This window comes from Phymastichus coffea, unplaced genomic scaffold (assembly GCF_024137745.1).
Source record: "Phymastichus coffea isolate CEN01 unplaced genomic scaffold, Cenicafe_Pcof_1.1 PCOF00031, whole genome shotgun sequence".
Lineage (NCBI taxonomy): Eukaryota > Metazoa > Arthropoda > Insecta > Hymenoptera > Eulophidae > Phymastichus > Phymastichus coffea.
In genome coordinates this window covers 1,567,022-1,586,042 of record NW_026706842.1, presented here as the reverse complement: position 1 = coordinate 1,586,042, position 19,021 = coordinate 1,567,022, and the positions used below count along the sequence as shown (strand labels likewise).

General features: G+C 43.4%; 1 protein-coding gene across 2 annotated transcripts in view; it reads right to left on the bottom strand.

The window, feature by feature from the left end:
* Positions 1-365: 365 nt before the first annotated feature.
* LOC131663154 (uncharacterized) overlaps positions 366-19,021 on the bottom strand; it is a 104,435-nt gene continuing 85,779 nt past the window's right edge. The window contains exons 6-13 of one of the 2 annotated variants that reach the window (XM_058933323.1): positions 6,755-6,948; positions 4,822-5,016; positions 4,062-4,387; positions 3,656-3,819; positions 3,005-3,565; positions 2,519-2,661; positions 2,282-2,431; positions 366-2,198 (exon numbers count right to left, since the gene is read on the bottom strand). In XM_058933323.1, coding sequence (XP_058789306.1) covers positions 2,079-2,198; positions 2,282-2,431; positions 2,519-2,661; positions 3,005-3,565; positions 3,656-3,819; positions 4,062-4,387; positions 4,822-5,016; positions 6,755-6,948 — 1,853 coding nt within the window. In that variant the 3' untranslated portion in view covers positions 366-2,078. Of the gene's footprint in view, positions 2,199-2,281; positions 2,432-2,518; positions 2,689-3,004; positions 3,566-3,655; positions 3,820-4,061; positions 4,388-4,821; positions 5,017-6,754; positions 6,949-19,021 lie in introns of both variants that reach the window. The other variant, XM_058933322.1, reaches the window with a different exon arrangement.

Sequence of the window (19,021 nt, the reverse complement as noted above, 5' to 3'; positions counted from 1 at the left end):
ATGAAATGCAAGGTAATTATGCCCAAACAATCGTGATATTTAGATATCACTTATCAAAATATTAGTAAATATTTAGATAATCATATTAGTAAGTAAACTTTCATAACAAATAATAACATTTTTTAATGTAATATTTATATTTTAATCGCTTATAATCGGTTATTCATTTATTTATTGATTCTCTGATTCAAAATAATATACATTTCTGATTTACATATATATAAAAATATTATGATTGTGTGAAGCACGCTAAAACAATAATAACTGAATTTAAGCCAACATAACAAAGATCATCTCGATAATATTTTTGTAAATGTAATTGAATCCAAAATGAAAATTACTAAATAACGTTTTCTTCAGAAAATAATCTCATAGTAAAAAGAAGCTGACACTAATAATTGAAATAAAAGTAAAGTGGCTTATTACAATGATTTGCACGTGTCCATAACGCCTCAGGGCCCTTTTGTTCTTTCAAGTTTGTTGAAATTATTGTTCCGCTTATGAGAGGAAATAAAAACAAAGATTTGCGAAAGACGATGAACTTTATTTGATACAAGATAAAATCGCAGTCTGACAGAAAGGCATTTAACTTCAACAATGCAAAAACAAGGAGCTGGAAAGTTTTCAATGATTAATAATTGTTACAACGAGCTCGTGTTTTAAGGCGCATAGAATTAAAATAAATGTCTTTGACTATGTACATGTTTATACTTTGGTATTTTTATAAGATTTCTTTTTAGATATACATAATTTTTTCGCTAAATCGTTTACAACGTTCGATAAAGCATTTTCTTCTAATGATGTTTTTATCATAGAACTAACTATCACATTCATTAATTATATACCATCATGTATACATTTGCGGCTCGAAAAATCTTTCAGCATGTTTAATTTTTCCTTTATTCCATCGTGACAAGAACATTGTATATATTCATTTTTGAATTGTCGCTCGCTAGCTACCCGATTGAACCCGCTTTTACCCTACCATATATTTTGTTTTACAATTCTTTTTCTTTAACTCTTATTTAGACATGTTGTGTAGTTCAAAGTAGGTTATGTGGCATTTTAAACATTTTTTTTTTCATAATAGATCACATTGCAGGCAGAAAAGACGTATTTAGAAATCGTTATATTTTTAATTTATCTTGTACAAGTTGCGATCATCAATTTTTTAATATTTTGAAATTTTTAAAGGTAAAGTGTCAAATACATGATATGTCTATACTTTTGTAAATAAACAAACTAATAATAAATGTAGAACAGAGGAATAGTAAAGCATTTCCCAAAAGATTATGTTAAAATCACTGCACAAAAAGTGATTTATTGTAATTTGTGTGGGAGGACACCAGTAGGATGTTTTCAAAACCTATTTCATTATACAAATTTGGTTTTATTTTTATGCAATAAACTTTTGTTTTAAATGACTTAGTAATACTCATACGAGTTTTTGATGACTGGATTAAAACTTTGTATGTAAAATTAAAAATATTCGTACTATTGGCATTTAATTGATTGAAAATACTTTAAATCGCGTATTTACAAGAAGACGCTCTCTTCAACAGTTGAACTATGAATAATAGAATTTTCTTAACGTTATAGTTTATTATTTTTATTTTGATTAGCTAAAGTTTGATCACTTAATTATTATCATTTGGGCTCGCATGAGCGGCAACAATCTTCATTATTTTGTAAACTCGTTCGCGTTTTAGAAAACTGAAGACTTTTTTCTTTTGACATGATTTACTTGCATCTAGGCACTCAACATCGATACTTTTAATTACATAATTATTATACAGTTAACGCGTTCGTATTTACAATTCTTCGAATTGTCATTAAATTAATTTTATTGCTTGAAATGATCAGTCTATTTTTAGTTGAGGAGCTTTTTTACCTATACTTCATTCGCAAGCTCTTTTAAGAATTATTTGCGAGCTTCCGTTGGGCGAAAATTGTCGCAAAAGTGCATCATTAATTAATCTGCTTAGTACAGTGTGAGATTTGACAGAACATTCTAACGACCAAAAGTAAAATTTCACTCAATAAAAAACTTCGAATTTTAAAGCAGCGCAGTCTCAGCATCACACTGCCGTATCGTCCTTTCTGCGCCTGAGTACGGTGATGCCAATGGATCCTCGTATCTTTCGGAGTAAGTCGATAATATTGGCCGTAGACATGTGCTCAACACTTTCATCGTTTACCTGCAAAATTCGAAAGAATGATTATGTACTTCAATGTTGATCCTTGAAATTAATTTTCAGATAAAAACAGGCACATCAATTACCATAATCAAAATATCGCCTTGTTTGAGTCTTCCATCTTTAGCAGCCACACTGTCGGGGTGGACTACTGATATCACTGTATGATCTCCATCTGGTTGCAAGCTGAAACCGAGTCGGCTATTCCATCCTCGTGTGAGCTCTACCATGAACACCTGTTGGTTGAAGGATTATGTATTCGTACAATCACAAAGCATGCCAACATAAAGAACACGACTATTGAATTTGAATGATCTGTCTACCTCGTATCCTTGTTCATGAAGATCGGCTAAGGCGGCTGATTCCAAAACTTCTCTGTCGTCTTGTACCTGAGATCCGTCTGCTTCGTCGGAGTCGTCAGGTGCAAACATCACCCCTTTCCACTTTAGTAGACCTTTCCTGCCGCCTGGATCATCAGCACCGATAATTTTACCTTGATTGTGAAGACATGCAAATTTACTAGTTTTATCTACGCAATCGTAGTCACGTAACCCGCTGGTTGCGCCTTTTGAAAATTCAGTCACGTTATCGAATCGATATGGAACTGTAACGGTATTTAATGTGAAAGACAGGGACCACGTATCGTTACGTCTCTTGTTATGTTTCTGCACACGCAAAAAAATTAAAGCATTGAACTTTCGTTACTTTTTAATTGATTGATATCGAAGCAATAAATCAAGTAGAAAAATAAAGAGAAAATAAGAAAAGGCATTCGAAGAAGGCGTAACATGCAGATGAGACCGATCTACCTGGAATATCCTGCTCGCTGGAGTGTGAAAGTTTGCTCTTGGCTGGCTCATGATGACGAGGCAGCGCGAGAGTGCCGCAGGCTGGGTTGACACTCTGGTAGGCCGGATTCTTGTGGCTGAATGCAGCGGCCGCGGTAGCGTTGGAGCCGCTGTGGTGGAGCGGTGGCATCGAGGCCGGCTGCTCGGAGTTGTCGCTAGCGGTGAAGATCACTAGTCCACCGCCACTCGTGTCAGATTCGACACCGAACTGGAATCGCGGTCGCTCCTGGCGGTGCTGCTGCTGCTGCTGCTGCTGCTGCTGCTGCTGGAGCAGTTGATGCGGTAATGGGTGCTGCGGGCGCAGCTCGAGGTGGGAAGGCCGGTGTTGCGTTGCTCGCGAGGACGTGGAGTCGCTCGACTCGTAAACCTCGTAGACCAGCGGCGAGTCGGCCACGTCGTTGGACGCCGGCGTTTCCGGCTGCGAGTTCGTGATCTGCGTCTTGATGGAGCATTGGTCCGAGTCCGAGGTCTCCTGGCTGGCCGACGACGCGTGCGAGTGACGCTTGTTCCGGGCATTGCCACCTGCCAAGCGCAAATTACAGCCTTTCGTCACTGAGCCTTTCGATCGAATCGCGACGTCGTTGCTCTTGAGCGCTAGGCTAGCTGACCCACCTTCGTCCGTGTCGGCGTTCGACAAGCGAGCGCCCGGACGACGAAGTCTTCTCGGCGAATTGCAGGATGCACCGGACGATTGACGCTGGCCGCTCGAACCGCTCGACGTGCCCGGTGACAATTTTCGTACAGCTAAATCGCATAGCATGTCCACAGCCTCTTGTCTGTAACGACATTTCACGCATGATATTCAGTTAGGAAGACAACTCGTACCAAGTGACGTAAAGTTAAGCGAGCAGACAAGCAAACAAGGTACGTAGAAAATCATTAACGCGATATTTGCCAATTAGCGAGTGAGGTGCGAACGAACGGGAGGCGACACGGTGCATTTATTCGCAGGCAAGGAACCTGCAGGTCGTTAGTTGTGCAGCAGCCGTATAGAAGCAATAAGTTATGGAGTACCGACCTCAGGCAAGTCTTGGTAGGACGGAGCGGATGATCGGGCTCGGTGGGCGAGAGCGCCGATACGGGAGTCTGCGCAGGATCGCGATACAGGCGAAGTTTCACTCGCGGGCCGCAGCGTCGCAGCAATGCCACAGCTTCCTCGTGGCTCATGGGCGAGAGGGGCTCGTCGTCGACGGCCACGATCTTGTCGCCCGGCTGGATACGCCCGTCGCTGAGCGCCGGCTCACGCACCAGTGCGCGCACGTAGTGTCCCAGAGCACTGCTGTCCGCCTTGCGAAGCGTGAAACCGAGACTGCCACCTACCTTCGTCATCTCGATATCGAATTCCTGAAAATAACAGTTTGATTCAAAGCTTCGACTCTACGCTCGGTTTCATTGGAAGATTCGGCTCGTGCTTCAATTTGCGAATTTCCGTATGGCCAAATGAACGCTAATTACATACAAATCGAAATTGGCCCTTTTAATTTGACTTTTATAATTAACAGACGTTTTCATTTGACATTTCAATGAAATTTGTAACTCGACCCGTGATATTGACTTTCAAAGAGTCAATTCGATGTTCGGCTCTGCCGCCAATATTCATTAATGAAATTGAAAATTTGTGTGATTCTTAATATAATAAAAATATCAGCGCTGGAGACGAAGTCGATTTCTGAAAACTCTCGTAACGAACAAAGTTAGCGGAAAACCTCGCAGGATCTAACAGTTGAAAGGCGAAGGAAGCTTTAAAGGGGAAAAATTGAATCAAACGATATACTTACTCCGCACGGTTCGACTTCGAGGGGAGGCAAGGGATTCAAGGGTATCTTGAGAGTAAGCCCAGGATTTTCGCGCCTGGTCGGCGGTGGTGGCGGTGCCGTAGTCGGTGGTCCAGTGCTATTCGAAGCCTCGCCAGGAAGCCGACACACCACTAGCTCCACTGTGCTCGACGTCGTACGCAATACTTCCAAAGCTTCCTGCAAATGTATATTGCAACGAAACTTGCGTTTAATAAAACTCTTTCGCAGTTCGATATTGGCTGCCCACTGAACGAATCTCGATTAAAATTACAATAATCTAAACAGCCAGAGAGAGAGAGAGAGAGAGAGAGAGAGAGAGAGAGAGAGAGAGAGAGAGAGAGAGAGAGAGAGAGAGAGAGAGAGAGAGAGAGAGAGAGAGAGACGTATATGTAAGCTCCGGAACAATGGCTCTCGCGGCGAAAGCCGTATGATATAGAAATAATAAATAACTAAAGCAAATAAAACGATTGGATATAGTGAAATACAATATAAACAGGGTAAACGTAGAATACATTTAGACAACGCTTACAGACTAATCGAGTAAATGAGTATCGATGATCGTACGCGATTTGCTGATACTTTGTGAAGCATAAATAAATCTGTATGGATAAATTAAATTAGATCAAGTTGATTTTGGTGGAAAATTACTCTTGATTTGGCCTTGCCAAGTTTAACAAAAAATCAATCATTTTCAAATGCGAACCGATCATCGTCATCGCGATTGCAAGCGAGCGAACGGGAAGAGAGCTGGAGCTTGTGAAAAGTGACGAGACGCGGCGAGCATGCACGTCACGAATGGTGGCCGGCGCGGCGAACAGCGATAACACGGTCAGTATGGCACTATGCTAATAGCATGTAAATCTTGGTCTGTTGGACGACGCGTCGTCAGTCGTCCATTGTGCGCGATGGAAGAGCGAGGCCGTATGTCCTCGGCCGGCGGCCGCACGCCTCAATGGCACTTGGCCGGGTAAGGTAACAAACACTGCGTGCGAGGACAGGCCAGAGATGCTACTCGTGGTGGATGTACACTGTCGCCGTTCAAGGGCTATTCTATCGACGATTGCGCTTGATTGCGCGCTCAAGGCTATTCTCTCGCCTTGTGCGACGCCTGCCACGTGACCGAGGTATGCCACCGAGCGAACTAATGAGACCGCGCCGCGCCATTAGCTGACCCACCTCTCCGGCTGCGCGCTTTGTTGTACGCTCTGCAAAATTGACCTGCCCGCCATCATTCCCGATCTTTCGGACGGCAACCTCGACTACCCTTCCGACCGAACTACCGGTTCAACTGCTTCTCTCACTTTTCATCATTCCCTTTTACTTTTCAAACTTTCTTCGTTCAAGCGTTGCTCGCTCTTGAAATATTTTCTGCATCGATCGATTTCCTTTCGCGTCCGAATAGCATTGCCGCAGCGCTAGATGCGAATTTCGCGAATCGAGCTGCTTTTTCTCTTTGCCGGCTCGATTCGGTGCGCGCTGCGATGAAATAAGTCAACGACGTCGTTAAGGAGAAAAAAAAACTCGCGCGATAATATCGCCGGACTTGCCGAGCAATTTCGGTTGTCTCCGTCGCTTTATATGCTAACAGCTCTTCAGCTTGCGAGGAAAATTACGCGATATCGTGTGTTTTCGCTTGGAAAATTAAAGGGACGAAATGGGGCGCTCACGTTATTACGAGGAAACAGACGTAAAGCGAGCCGGAGTACTTTAATTGTGAGGCGAGACAGACGACGAGTGTACCACTGGCGTTGCTTCCACGTAGCTTTATCGCTCGATGCAGATCCACGCGGGCGCGCAGATATGAAAACGCCACGGGGACATAAACAGCTGAAAGCAGCGTTCGAGAGCGACGCGAGTTCGAGCCTCGGCAACTGGTCATCGATGGGAAAGAATCGGTCGCGAGTGGGCGACTTACGTAGTTGGTGAGTCCGGTGAGGGGTATGCCGTTGGCCGCCAGCAGGATATCGCCCGGCTGCAATTTGTCCGAGAGGGCGGCCGGCTGCTGGGGAAACAGACGTTTGACTCGCAGTGGACCGGCAGTACCGCCACCGGAGACACTCAGACCCAGACCACGACTGCTCTTTTTCAGCACCACTCGGAACGTGTGTTCTGCAACAGAATACCAAGCAACATTTCCTTCATATGTTTCTGACAGACCACATCTTCGCCAAATCGATTATTTCGGTTGCACATGGGCACGTGCTCTATATCAATTCAGTTGTTATTCGTTTTTTTATAGATGCCTCCTAACTATTTGCGAATTGCTCGGTCGATTTTTATCAGATTGATGAAAAAACAACCAAAGAAAAAAATTACGATTCGGTCCGCGCGTATCGTTTCTATGCTTCTGCATAATTAGGAGTGAAACGACCGAGAACGTTCAGGACCCGAGAAAGTTATAACCACAAGCCATCCTAGTATGCGAGCCATTTCATTCGGCTGAGCTCCTAAATAAATATTTTGGCTGATTATACCGACCGCATTTTAGATCGCTTAAATTTCAAGAGTCAGTCATCGTGGGCTAGCTTACTGATTCAATTCAATTCAAGACGAGCGTAGTACGTTGAAAAAAGTTTGGGAAAAACTTTTTGATCGGTAATTTTTTTCTCAGTGAACGGCTGGTTTCGAGTTTAATTCACTCTGGCGAGTTTGAACATGCATGCGCTCGCGGAATAAAGCCGTGGCAGCTCATTTAAAGTTCTGATTCGTAATAAACTAAACGCGTCGAAGCTAGACAAGCACAGCCGGTCAGTCGTCGAGAGAAAACTAGCGAACGGAGTGGCAAACGAAGCAATGAACTCGGACGCGACTGATTCGAACGGAACGGCATCGCGTTTTAAAGTTAAAGGCGTCCCTGACTCTTTCTCTCCGCGCGTCGAAGCCGATCATTCAAACTGTAGAAGCTGGTCTTTTTGAGCGCCGCTGCTCGCAGCATCCTCTCTCGCTCTCTCTCTCTCTCTCTCTTTGCCCCTTTGCCGCTGCGGTGCCAGCAGACACACTATTCGAATAGCCTCTAGCTAGGTTTGCACTTTGAGCGAGCAAGTCCGAGAGAGATAGAGCGAGAGCGAAGTATTCCAATTTTTCAGCGCAGCTGGCGTACACGTAACTCTCGGCGTTTGCGCGAGAACCCGCTCTACGGAAAAAAAGTGGAACGCTTCATTCGGCTATTCTACGAAATCAAGGGCTCCGTCGATTCCGCACTACGGCGAGCGGGCTTCAAGGTCTGGCTTCGAGCGTTTCAATAGCCGCGAGCGTGCCGTTGGACGTTGACTCGGCAAATATGTACGCAGCCGCAAGTCGCTAAGGTAAAAATCTGATGAATTCGCATCTGTTAGCCGGACGGCTGTCCGTTAAGCGACAAGCAATGCGCTGCCCAAACGAATGTGCTTGGGTAAAGAGGCTTACTGCCGCTGCGGCTACTCGCACAGTTTTGTACAAAGGGAGATCCATCTGTTGTCCGCTCGCTTGATCTGCTATAACGACCTGCGCGCGCGCAGCTTATAAAACGTACAGCGGATAAGTCTCGTCTTTGAATAAATGCCATTTGCCAACAGTCTCGTGAAAAGCAACCTGACATTGTGTGGCTCGAGAAAGCTCTCTTTCTGATAAATAACAATGCTCTGACACAATTAAATTGTCCAAACAAAAGAAAGCAGAGCTTGTTAACGTCTTTTTCCATATGCGGATAGATAGTCGTACCGTGTCGACAAATAATAATAATCCGAGATGCCCTCGAGTCCGGAGAATGTTTGATCGCGAGCGCGGAATCGATTGTTGTTGTGGTGTGAAAATTTTCGAGCCAGCTTTCCGCGGATAAATCGCGAGGTGCTGACGCTCGGCGCACGTACGTTTTGACAAATAGCATCGAGGCTGTGGACAAACAAAATAGTAGACGGGCGCCCTCGAGTGAGTCAAGGGGCTGATCAAATAGCGCGCTCGACTCGACTCGATGAGGTGCGAAAGCCGAGCTTCCGAAACGCGTGTCCATTAGAGCCCCCATCTCCCCCCCCCCCCCCTCTCTTTCTCTTCAGGCGATGCAGAGCCACAGAGAGAGAGAGAGAGAGAGAGAGAGAGAGAGAGAGAGAGAGAGAGAGAGAGAGAGAGAGAGAGAGAGAGAGAGAGAGAGAGAAAGCAAAAGAACTTTTCATTTCCGGGCAGCACCAGTAATTTCGATGCTACATCTCTTTCACAAGGCGAGAGACAAAGAGAGAGAAAAACTTTTTCTCGGTCAAATTGAAATTCGCACTCGCTCATCTGCGCTTTTTCCTTCCCATTTCTTCCGATCCGCACTGCTCTTGTGTTTATTCTTTTTATCTGTTTGAATGAATCACATGCTTTTGCGTCTGGAATTGTAAAAAATAACTTTACTCTTGTTCTCTTCCGAGTAAGGCGAACGCTATGAATGATAAACAACACTCTGTCTCAAGAGTTAATGTGAAATTCATTATTCACCAACTCATTTACAGTCTAAGGAGGAGATATTTATAAAACTCGTTATCAAAATACATAATTAGAGGAGCTCGCAGCAATACGATATCATGGCGTATCCATCGAGGCATGAAAATCGTCAAGCATCTCCTAAATTTGCATACTAGAGGTTCTAACGAGAGACTTGCAGCCGCAGCTACTCTCGTAGATCAACTTTCTGCACTCGAGGAATACATGCTTTTTTCTAATATCACCGTACGGCCGTCGGTTGCTCGCGCCCGATTCGCCGAGCTCAAAAGCTTCAATTAATCAACAGTTAGTTCTTGCCGCTTTCCTAATTTGATACATGAATTTGCTTGCGGACGCGGTCCTCATATTTAGCGAGCATTTATTAAAGAACGCAGCACAAATTGAAATAAGCCATCAGGCGCGCATGACCGGCTGGGACGCGAACGTCCTCATGGAGCGTACATCTCTCTATTCATACGCCAGTGGAAGCGACAAATGGAGCGTATTTATTGCGTCTACGAGCGGCGCTTCGATGGAGGGCGATGAGCCACGGCTGGCCAAATCAAGTTCAGCTCGCAGGTGATATTGCGCGCCTGGATTAGCTGTCGGCTAAAATATCTCGGGGCGCGCTCGAGCAGTGTCCGCTTTGCGACCGATTGCGCCTCGCATCTCGGCCGCGCCCGTGCTCGCGAATTCTCCATAGCTAAACGGAGAGCGATTCAATCTGTTGACGTGCCGCGATATAATATCGACGCATTGCATCATTCGCCTGGACGAGAGAAAGAGAGTCGCTTGCACGAGGATAGTCGGGGAAATTCGCTCCAACAATTCCCCTTATCAATTGCAAGCTACGGCATTAATCTTCCTCCAGGCCAGTGGAGCACGGAGTTTCCTTTTAATCAGCGGAGAATAATGAACGCGCGCCCTCGGCAAATTATACCCGTCACGACGACTGCCGCCGGCCAAGTTGAAGTTGCGCTACGCGTCGGCCAAATTTGCGGGCAGCCAGCGAATCATCGGCAAACGCTACTCGCAATTCCACAATGTCATTTGACTGCACAGGCCCCGAGAGCGTGCTGACAGCGGCTCGTAGACAACCACCCACACGTAGGGGCCGTCCCATTGCTTTCGAGCTACAGAAGCGCAATTATGTTTGCTCGCGGACTCGTTAATTAGTTACTCTTCAAAGGCTTCTTAATTAAGGTAAAGCTTCTGTCCGTTTGCGGCTAGATTGCCAGTGAGCGCAAGGCATGACGGTTTATTGATTCACAGCCATCTATCCAGAAGCCGCTCAATAATTACGTGCAGCCCCGTGCTTTTCATCCGCCACCGTGGCTTATATGCATCCACCCACTTGCGGATCAAGTCATCCTCTCTGCGCCGAGGTGCTTAGCATCATGTACACCTACGTACACGCTTGCGTTAGAACTATCTCTCCGCAAATACGCGGCTGCCGCCGCCGCCGCCGCCGCCGCCGCCGCGCCCACGGTTCCACCTGCCTGCCTGCAATATTTAACCACTGAATCGCAAAGTAATGTGAAAAGCCGCGGCCAAGTCCCGTAAATGCCTCTATTTAACTTGGATAATCTGTTTTTAAATGGCCTTCATAGAGCCCCTCAAGTTGGCTTTAATCAATTTTTGCGCTCGCGCTCTCAGTATGCCATTAATATTTGAGGCTCTCGAAAAGGCAGCCAGGAGAAGAGAGGCGATATTATGCTCGTTGCGCGGAACACTCGGCGACTCGAGAAATTCCATTAAGCAGCGATGCCTTTGTAAAAGTTTGGAATACTCGAAGAGCGTCGCGCTTAAAAACTTTCGATGAATACACCCCGTTCGCTTTTTACTCTTCATCGCAGTAATTACGCCGCGGACAAAATGTATTTCACCAGAGACCCCCTTTGTCTCGAGCATCTGCCTTTCAATGTCGTTAATTTATGGCTCATCGACTTATAGCCAGCTACTCGCTTGGATTTCAAAGGGGAATCGAGGTCCGTCGCACCGTTGAGTTTCGACAAACACGCGCGAGAAATAGGCGTTCTCCTGGCGCGCGAAGCACGTCGAGCGGCGATCAGTAGCTCCCATTGACAGGAGGGTGCTTGCAAAGTATCCCTTTAAATGTTTGACTCTCGCAAACACACCCCGACGCGTCTCCAGTTAATTGTTGATCTCGCCCATCAAGCCCGTTGCGATGGCTACATTAATCGGTCTCGATCCAGTTTCGACTGTAATGTGCGCAAATATGATATACACACTACTGCCGCTCGGGAGTTTACCTTGGCGCCAGGAACTGTATTCGATGGGCTGATGCGCACGGCACATCACGCACCGCGTCAATTGCACTGACGCAGCGACACTGCACCATCTAATAGACTAGTCGGAACGCACGCTGACAAATTTTCAGGCTAGCCGTTATCGTAGGCTGAGATAAGTGGCGTCCCTGTGAAATCACAAATCCCGGCCGAAGAAGACGTCGAGTTATACAAGTAAGAGGTGCATAACCGAGTCGTTGGGCGCGCGCGTCCAACCGATAATTTCCGAGAGATTTGCAGCTGAACGTAACCCAACTCACGACGTCAGGAGAGCCGCTGCGGAGTCGAAGAAAATCGCGTGATTGGTAATCGACGAACGGATGAGCGGTGCGTGCGCTGAATTCCCCGACTCGCGCAGAGCTCTGCAATGATCACATCGTAGCGAAGCGAGCATCGAAAGCTCGTAAAGTTTGGATGGCTGCTAGTGCCGCCGCTGACTCTGCCGCCGAGCTTAGTTTGTTAAACGAGATTGATCTTTGCCAGTAGATCTCGCGCCCAGACAGCGCTCATTAAAGTTCAATCGGCGTTATCGTAGCTCCGATTAATAAGAGAGCGAGCGCGAGAACTGCCCGCACGCTCTACAGCTACGTCAGCTCCAACTACTCGGTCGCTGTATTAAATTGGTTTAAGCTTTTATCGAATTCCTTTTCACCTACCCTCCCCACATTTTCGTCGCATGCAACGCTATACTTTGCGCGCTCTGAAAAAGTAACGGTAGATTCGGCCTCGACGAGCGCGACAATCCGTCAAGCTATATGAAATTTCATATTTTCGCGAGATTAAGCACGCGCGTCAGATTATCGCGCTCGTATCGCGCAATTTCGCAGTGCTTTCGACGCGCTCAACACAGGCGCAGCGCTAAGCGAGTTCGGGGAGGCAACTATATCTCTCTCGCTCTGCCATCTGCGGCAACGGGCAGACGAGAAGAAAAATAAACTAGGTCGCTGCTTGCTCGGCGAATTTAATGAAGCCGTCGCGTGGGCTGATCGGGGCTGCCGCCAAATTAACGGCCGACCAAACAGCGATCAAGATGAAGGCAGATGGAGAGCTCTCCATCGCGTCACAGCGCGAAAAAAGCGATGAACGAGGTTGTCGACTACTATGAATTACCGATTTACCGCGCGTACACACACACACACACACACACACAGAGCTGAAACTGCATTGGCGAACTAGGCCGCTGACGTGGTCCGCGTGCTCGCATGTGTATGAGCCCCAATAACTCGCTGGCTAGGCGCGCACACGGTTAGTCAGCCGATGATCGATAACGACACCACGGAATTTTCAGTCGAGCAATGCGCGACTAATTTTATTTGATCAAGTCTGTGGGAAGCTGCATGCCGAACAATTGAGCGCATGCCGCCGCCTGAGCTCGTTTGATGTGGTCGGTTTATTAGTGGTCGACGCCCGCCTACGCGTCGCATCGACGAACTGATCGATCGACTGATTTATTATTGCAGACTTGGTCGCGCGCGCATTTTACGGCTAATTTATCGGACACGTCTACTTTCGATGAGTTATGTGTTGCGCGCGCGCGTCAATTGAGGATTTTTGCGCATATTTCGCGCGCTAAATAAAATTATCGCGATGAGACAGGCGCGCGCCTGCCGCGCGGCCTAATAAATCAAGCCATTGTCGTGATTATGCCCCGTGATTAATTCGAAATGATTTCACGAGAGGCACAATCGAGGCTCAACGACCGCGGAAAGAAAAAAGCGCGGAGAGGCCATGTGAATGGCGCGAGCTTGCAACAGCGTCGCGTAAATAGCGCGCACGAGGGCAATGTCAGAGCCTACAGAAAAGCTTTTACAGCGGAGGAATAAAGAAAAAAAACGTGCTGAGCGCCGGAGGTCAAAGCTAAACAAGCAGCGCGAGCGCGACAAAGTGCGCCCTTATGAAATTTTCGGGTAGCAAGCCTCGCGCTTTTGTGCCGAACTTTGGCCGCAAGCCGACAAAACACGAGCAGGCGAGTCGCGTACGCGCCAAGCTTTTTCAAGCTCCGCGCCGGAAAGGTAGGCTCGCTATCGTGGTTGCCTCGGGGTGGGGGGGGGGGCACAGGTGTACCAAACCAAATATTTGCTTGACTTTCCGACCGAACGTCTGCCGGCTGCAGACAGAGCTTTTCGTCGCGGTCGTAAAATTGAAATGATCAAAGCGGGCGTTATACCTGAGTCTATATAGATAGGCACCGATCGCGTGGAGCGACTTCAATTACCCAGCGTGGTTCGGTCTCTTATCTAGGCTTTATCGCTTTGCGAGCGCGCGGGGCTCCATTAGTATTCAGCCTCTCTCGCGAGACTTTTTTTTTCTCTCCTCTTTCACTCGCTGAGGCTTACACGGAGCCCAAGATAGCACCAGCCGCCGTCTTCCTCATTGTTTCTTGGCTGAGTCGTGCCGGGCTGCCTGATTATAGGTAGATCCGGCGGCGTCGACCATCTCTGCCGGAAGACACTCAATTGCTTTCTCTACTGCTATATCTCTCCCTTTTCCCTTCTCCTTCTCTTATCCATTAATACTGCCCGAGCGACCAACGAGTACTTGAATATTCTTACGGCTTTAGCGACTCCCTTTACTTCCGATAAGATTTTTAGATAGACGCCTGACAAAGCTGCTGCGGCCAAACATTTTTCTCTCGTTTTTTTTTCTATTTGCTCGTACATATTTATCAGTTTTTCCGCGGAATTAACCACGAGAATACATCACGATCGACCGCTATAGTTGAATAAATTGGTTAACGTATTGTCGTCCTGTAATCACAAGACTGGCAATTTGGAACTACTTTTTTAGCAGCGAGTACAGAGCTGTTTTTCTTCAAAGAAAAAGCTTCCTTTCTGAATTAAATTTCAGCCATAAAAGTAGATTTGTAAATTATCCAGCGGTACATGTACGGACAGAATGTAAAACAAAGACAAAGGTGTCGAGGAAAGCGGAAATAAGCGGTTGCCGTGTGTATCGCCTTGTCGATCGTAAAAACCAACCAACGTCAGCAAAATTGAAGTAATCCCGAAATGATGCAACGGATCACGTCGCAATCGTATCCTTCTCTTTTCGCACGAAGCTACTTTTATGCAGCAATCAAATTTCTCGGTTGTGTCTTCTTGCCCATTTCTTCCTGTATCCGAGACTGATCAACATTTCGTCCGCTGTAGCCTAAGTTTAGCAGGCGAATGGCAAAACATACAAATTATTGATTGGAGCTCGCTTACGCGCCGAGGAGTGCGCGTAATAAATATGAAAACCGCGCGCTGCGGTTTGAGCGCCTGAATAGAGTGACGCACCCGACGCGCAATATTGAATGAAGCGGAATTTTGAAAATTCATATTCGCGAATGATGAATCTTTAGGAAGATTTCACGGATAACGCCTCTAGTAGCAGCAGCACATTATCAATACACGCATGATCTCTCAAAATTGTGCCAACGAGGTTATTTTCCGAGGTGAGAAACTATTGCGTGCCGTCCTTTGCTTATTTTCCGTGTGGCTTCGTACTAAGGAGACCTGGCCGAGAATCGCGGTGGAATACTCACCTACTGCGCGGCGGCAGCAGCAGCAGCAGAAGGCAACGTTGGCAATTGTCTATTCTTTAATTTTCCTCTTTTGTGTAATATTAGAAATTATAATCAATGGTGTGAGAAATATCCCAAAAATAAATCACAACTACAAAACTTCCAAATTAATTCGTCAACGTTTCGCCATTTTGTTCGTGGCCTCTTCAGGAGTATTTTATTATAAAAATTATACAAAATTAATTGATACATTCAAATTGTTAAATTATTAAATATCAAACAATAAATTATCAACAGTTGCACTCACGATTTCAAAATGCTTTTTTAAATATTGTCAAAATGAATTTTCTTTCAGTGAAACTGGCATTGTCAACTGTGAAAATTATAGTCAATTATGTGTATCACGATGTATCCTGTTAATTGTGTCATTGTGACTATTAATGTGTAGCATTTCAGATATTAATCTTTTTTTATAATTACTTTCTCTGTTTAGGATTATTGTATTATTCCAATTAAAACTGTGATCCAGATTTTTAGAAATATGTAATGGCACCGATAAAATGTTAGTTCCTATTGATTTTTTATGTTCATTTATTCTAATTTTTAAACTACATTCACCTACGTATATAGCAGGACATGACTTACAGTTAAATTTGTATACCACACCAGTTTCATCCCATTTACAACTATTATCTTTGTCTAATTTTATGATATTATTTAATTTGTGACTAACTGTAGGAACACATTTATTATTGAATTTTTTATAACTATTACTACATTTGTAAAAAAAGTCATGAATAAACGGAATCGGTAAAATGGTATTACGGTCACATTCATTCTTATTGAAACAATTAAATGTCATAGTATTTCTCTGTTTATATCTATGTTGTCTGAGTCTATTATCAATCTGTGCAGATATAAAGTATTCCGGGTAATTGTTTTCTTTTAGTATATCCGTGATAAAATTTAAATTAGTATTATGAAAGGACTTATCAGATAAATAAATTGCCTTGTCAACTAAATTGGAAATTATATTTCTCTTTTGTTGGATCGTATGATTGGAATAATAATTTAATAATCGATTAGAAGCTAAAGGTTTTTGATACCAATTTGTGATGATCCGATTATTACTATTATGAAGCATCACATCTAAAAATTTTATAATACCATTACATTCTATTTCGTGTGTAAAGTTTAAATGTTCATTATAACTATTGAATGTATCTAAAACTATTTGAATATGATTTTTTTTGACTCTTAATATAGTATCGTCTACATAACGACGATAGAATATCGGAATACAATTAAAATTCATTCTCCAAGTCATCCATTACCAAATCCGTAAATAGAGAAGAAATTGGAGATCCCATGGGTGTGCCAAAAATCTGTTTATATATTATATTATTAAATTGAAAATATGTGTTTGAAAATAAAAATTTGGTAATTTCTATAATTTTATGGAATGGAATTTTTGAATTAGAATATATTATATTAAAACACTTGTCCAAACTTCGAATGACCAAATCACATGGGATATTCGTGAATAAAACACTCACGTCTAACGATAACAAAACACAATCATTAGGAATATATAAATTACCTATCAAGTCTATTAAGTAAAAACTATTTTTTAAATAAGAATTGGGTGTTTTTATACAATGTTTCAAATTTTTGTCCAATACTTTAGATAAAAAATACATAGGGATTTTAATCATCGAAATCACTAGTCTAAAAGGATTTCCCATTTTATGTATTTTTGGCAACCCATAAGCTTTTGCTAACCTTGTGTTTGTTTGAGTAAGACTATTTTTATGAAATTTTTGTTCCAATAATTCCTCGTCATTAAGATTCAATAAGATTTTGTAAACATTGTTTTGCAATGATTTCAATGGATTTTTGCTATTAATGCTGTATGTGTTTTCGTCAGAAAACAACAATTCCATCTTCTTTTTATACTCATCTACATCTAAACACACTGTTACATTTCCTTTATCCGATTGTGTGAACATTATATTTCTGTTGTTACGTAAAAATTCTTGAGTTTTCTTGTAATTTTCATCTATTATTTTTTCATACGTACTGTTATGTATTTTTTTATTTAATGATGTTATAATATTAGTGACCAATATATCTCTCATTTTTTTTACATTTTCCCCATCTATGTTGTCCGAGTCAGTATGAGATATGTCACTATTATTATTTAAGTTAAAGTTTCGGTTCATTGTATTTTCAAAATTCTTAATAGTATTAACTATGTCTCTTTTTGTAAATCCTAACTTCAAATTATATTTTGGACCCAATGAAACTGTGTTTATGACTTCTAGTGGTCATACTGTAGATACATTTTTCACCCAATTTTCATTAGTTTTTATTTGAATCTGTGTATGACTTTTTTTGACTAAATTCATTAATTTTTTGTCCAATTTTTTCTTTAATACGAAGTATATTTTGGTACATTCATTTTCTGTCAATTCACGAAATTTATCAACCGTGACAATGTGCACAAAATCATACATTAATGGAACTATTGCATTTAGTCTTTTTCTACAATAATTAATATGAATAAACATGTCATTAATTTCTAATTTCAATAATTTATTCAAATGTTTGTTCAAAGTAACAAATGTGATCTCCGACTGAAATCGCTTTGAAAATGTCATTCACGTTTAAATGCATTTCTAATACGAGGAGCAACTATATTAGTCTTTCTACATTCAATTAAGAATTATAGTCTCGCGTTTGGTCGCACAAGATCACATCTAAATTTTATCCATCTTTTTAATACGTTTACTGCTTGATATCCATATTGAATAAAAATAGTTTTGAAAAAGTAATCATTACTCATATATCTCCCCTGTGGAGATCGACTTTTCTTCCATTGTAAGTCGCGAATTAGTTTGGAAGTTTTGTAGTTGTACTTTATTTTTGGGATATTCCTCACACCATTGATTATAATTTCTAATGTTGATTGTTGGCAATTGTCCTACGAGAGAGAGAGAGAGAGAGAGAGAGAGAGAGAGAGAAAGATAATCGCTTGGAAACTGCTAGGGTTGTTTCTCTTTCTTATTGGGAAAATTACGGGGAAGTGTTCCAACGCTAGACACATAAATGAACGGTCAGTGAACGCTGAGGTTCGAGTCTCTTTCTAGGCACAGTCATGTTTCATTCGACTAATTCTGCATAATCTATGCCGTTTACAATGGAATTGTTAATTCTGATACATCATTAGCTTCGCCTCGTCTGCATTCTGCAGATCGCATCGTCCAATTTGTCCCAGCCGTCCGATCAGTTGTGCAACGTTTCAATTATTCGATTTTTTTTTCGTGTCTTCGTATTACTAAATGGCAATGCACCTTAAAAATTTGTAATCAATTTGTAATCAAAGGAGATACGCTTGATTAGTAATTAAAGTGAACGGAAGATATGCGAGTGCCTATACGTAGTACTATGTTGAGCTTGTGCACGCTGGATATTTGCAGATTGCCGAGCTTAATACATGCAATTTACGTGGATAGAGTACGAGACATGTATACAAGGCAGCTTTACTTAATTATATTAATGCAGTTATGAACGTACCCAGCGCCCGAGTTACGAGAAGGTCATAAAGCTGGCAAAAAAGCTGGAGGTAATAGAAAGCCAGCGCATCCGTATAGTTATCGTAGTCGGATGTACGGGTAGGGAGGCCAAACGTAGGGTTTTATAGCGTGTTTTATTCGGAGACCCAGTGTCGCGTTTTCTCTCTGTTGAACAGGGCCTGCATGTATATGTAGGTGGATGGGTTATTGGGTGAATGAGGCGTGACCCAGGAATTAAAACACGAGCCAACAGCGTGAAGGACACGCGGTCAGAGCAGCAAACGAGTGAATGGGGCTGCTGCTGCTGCTGCTGCTGCTGCTGCTCTCCACGCATCTATGTACGAACGTGTGTGCGT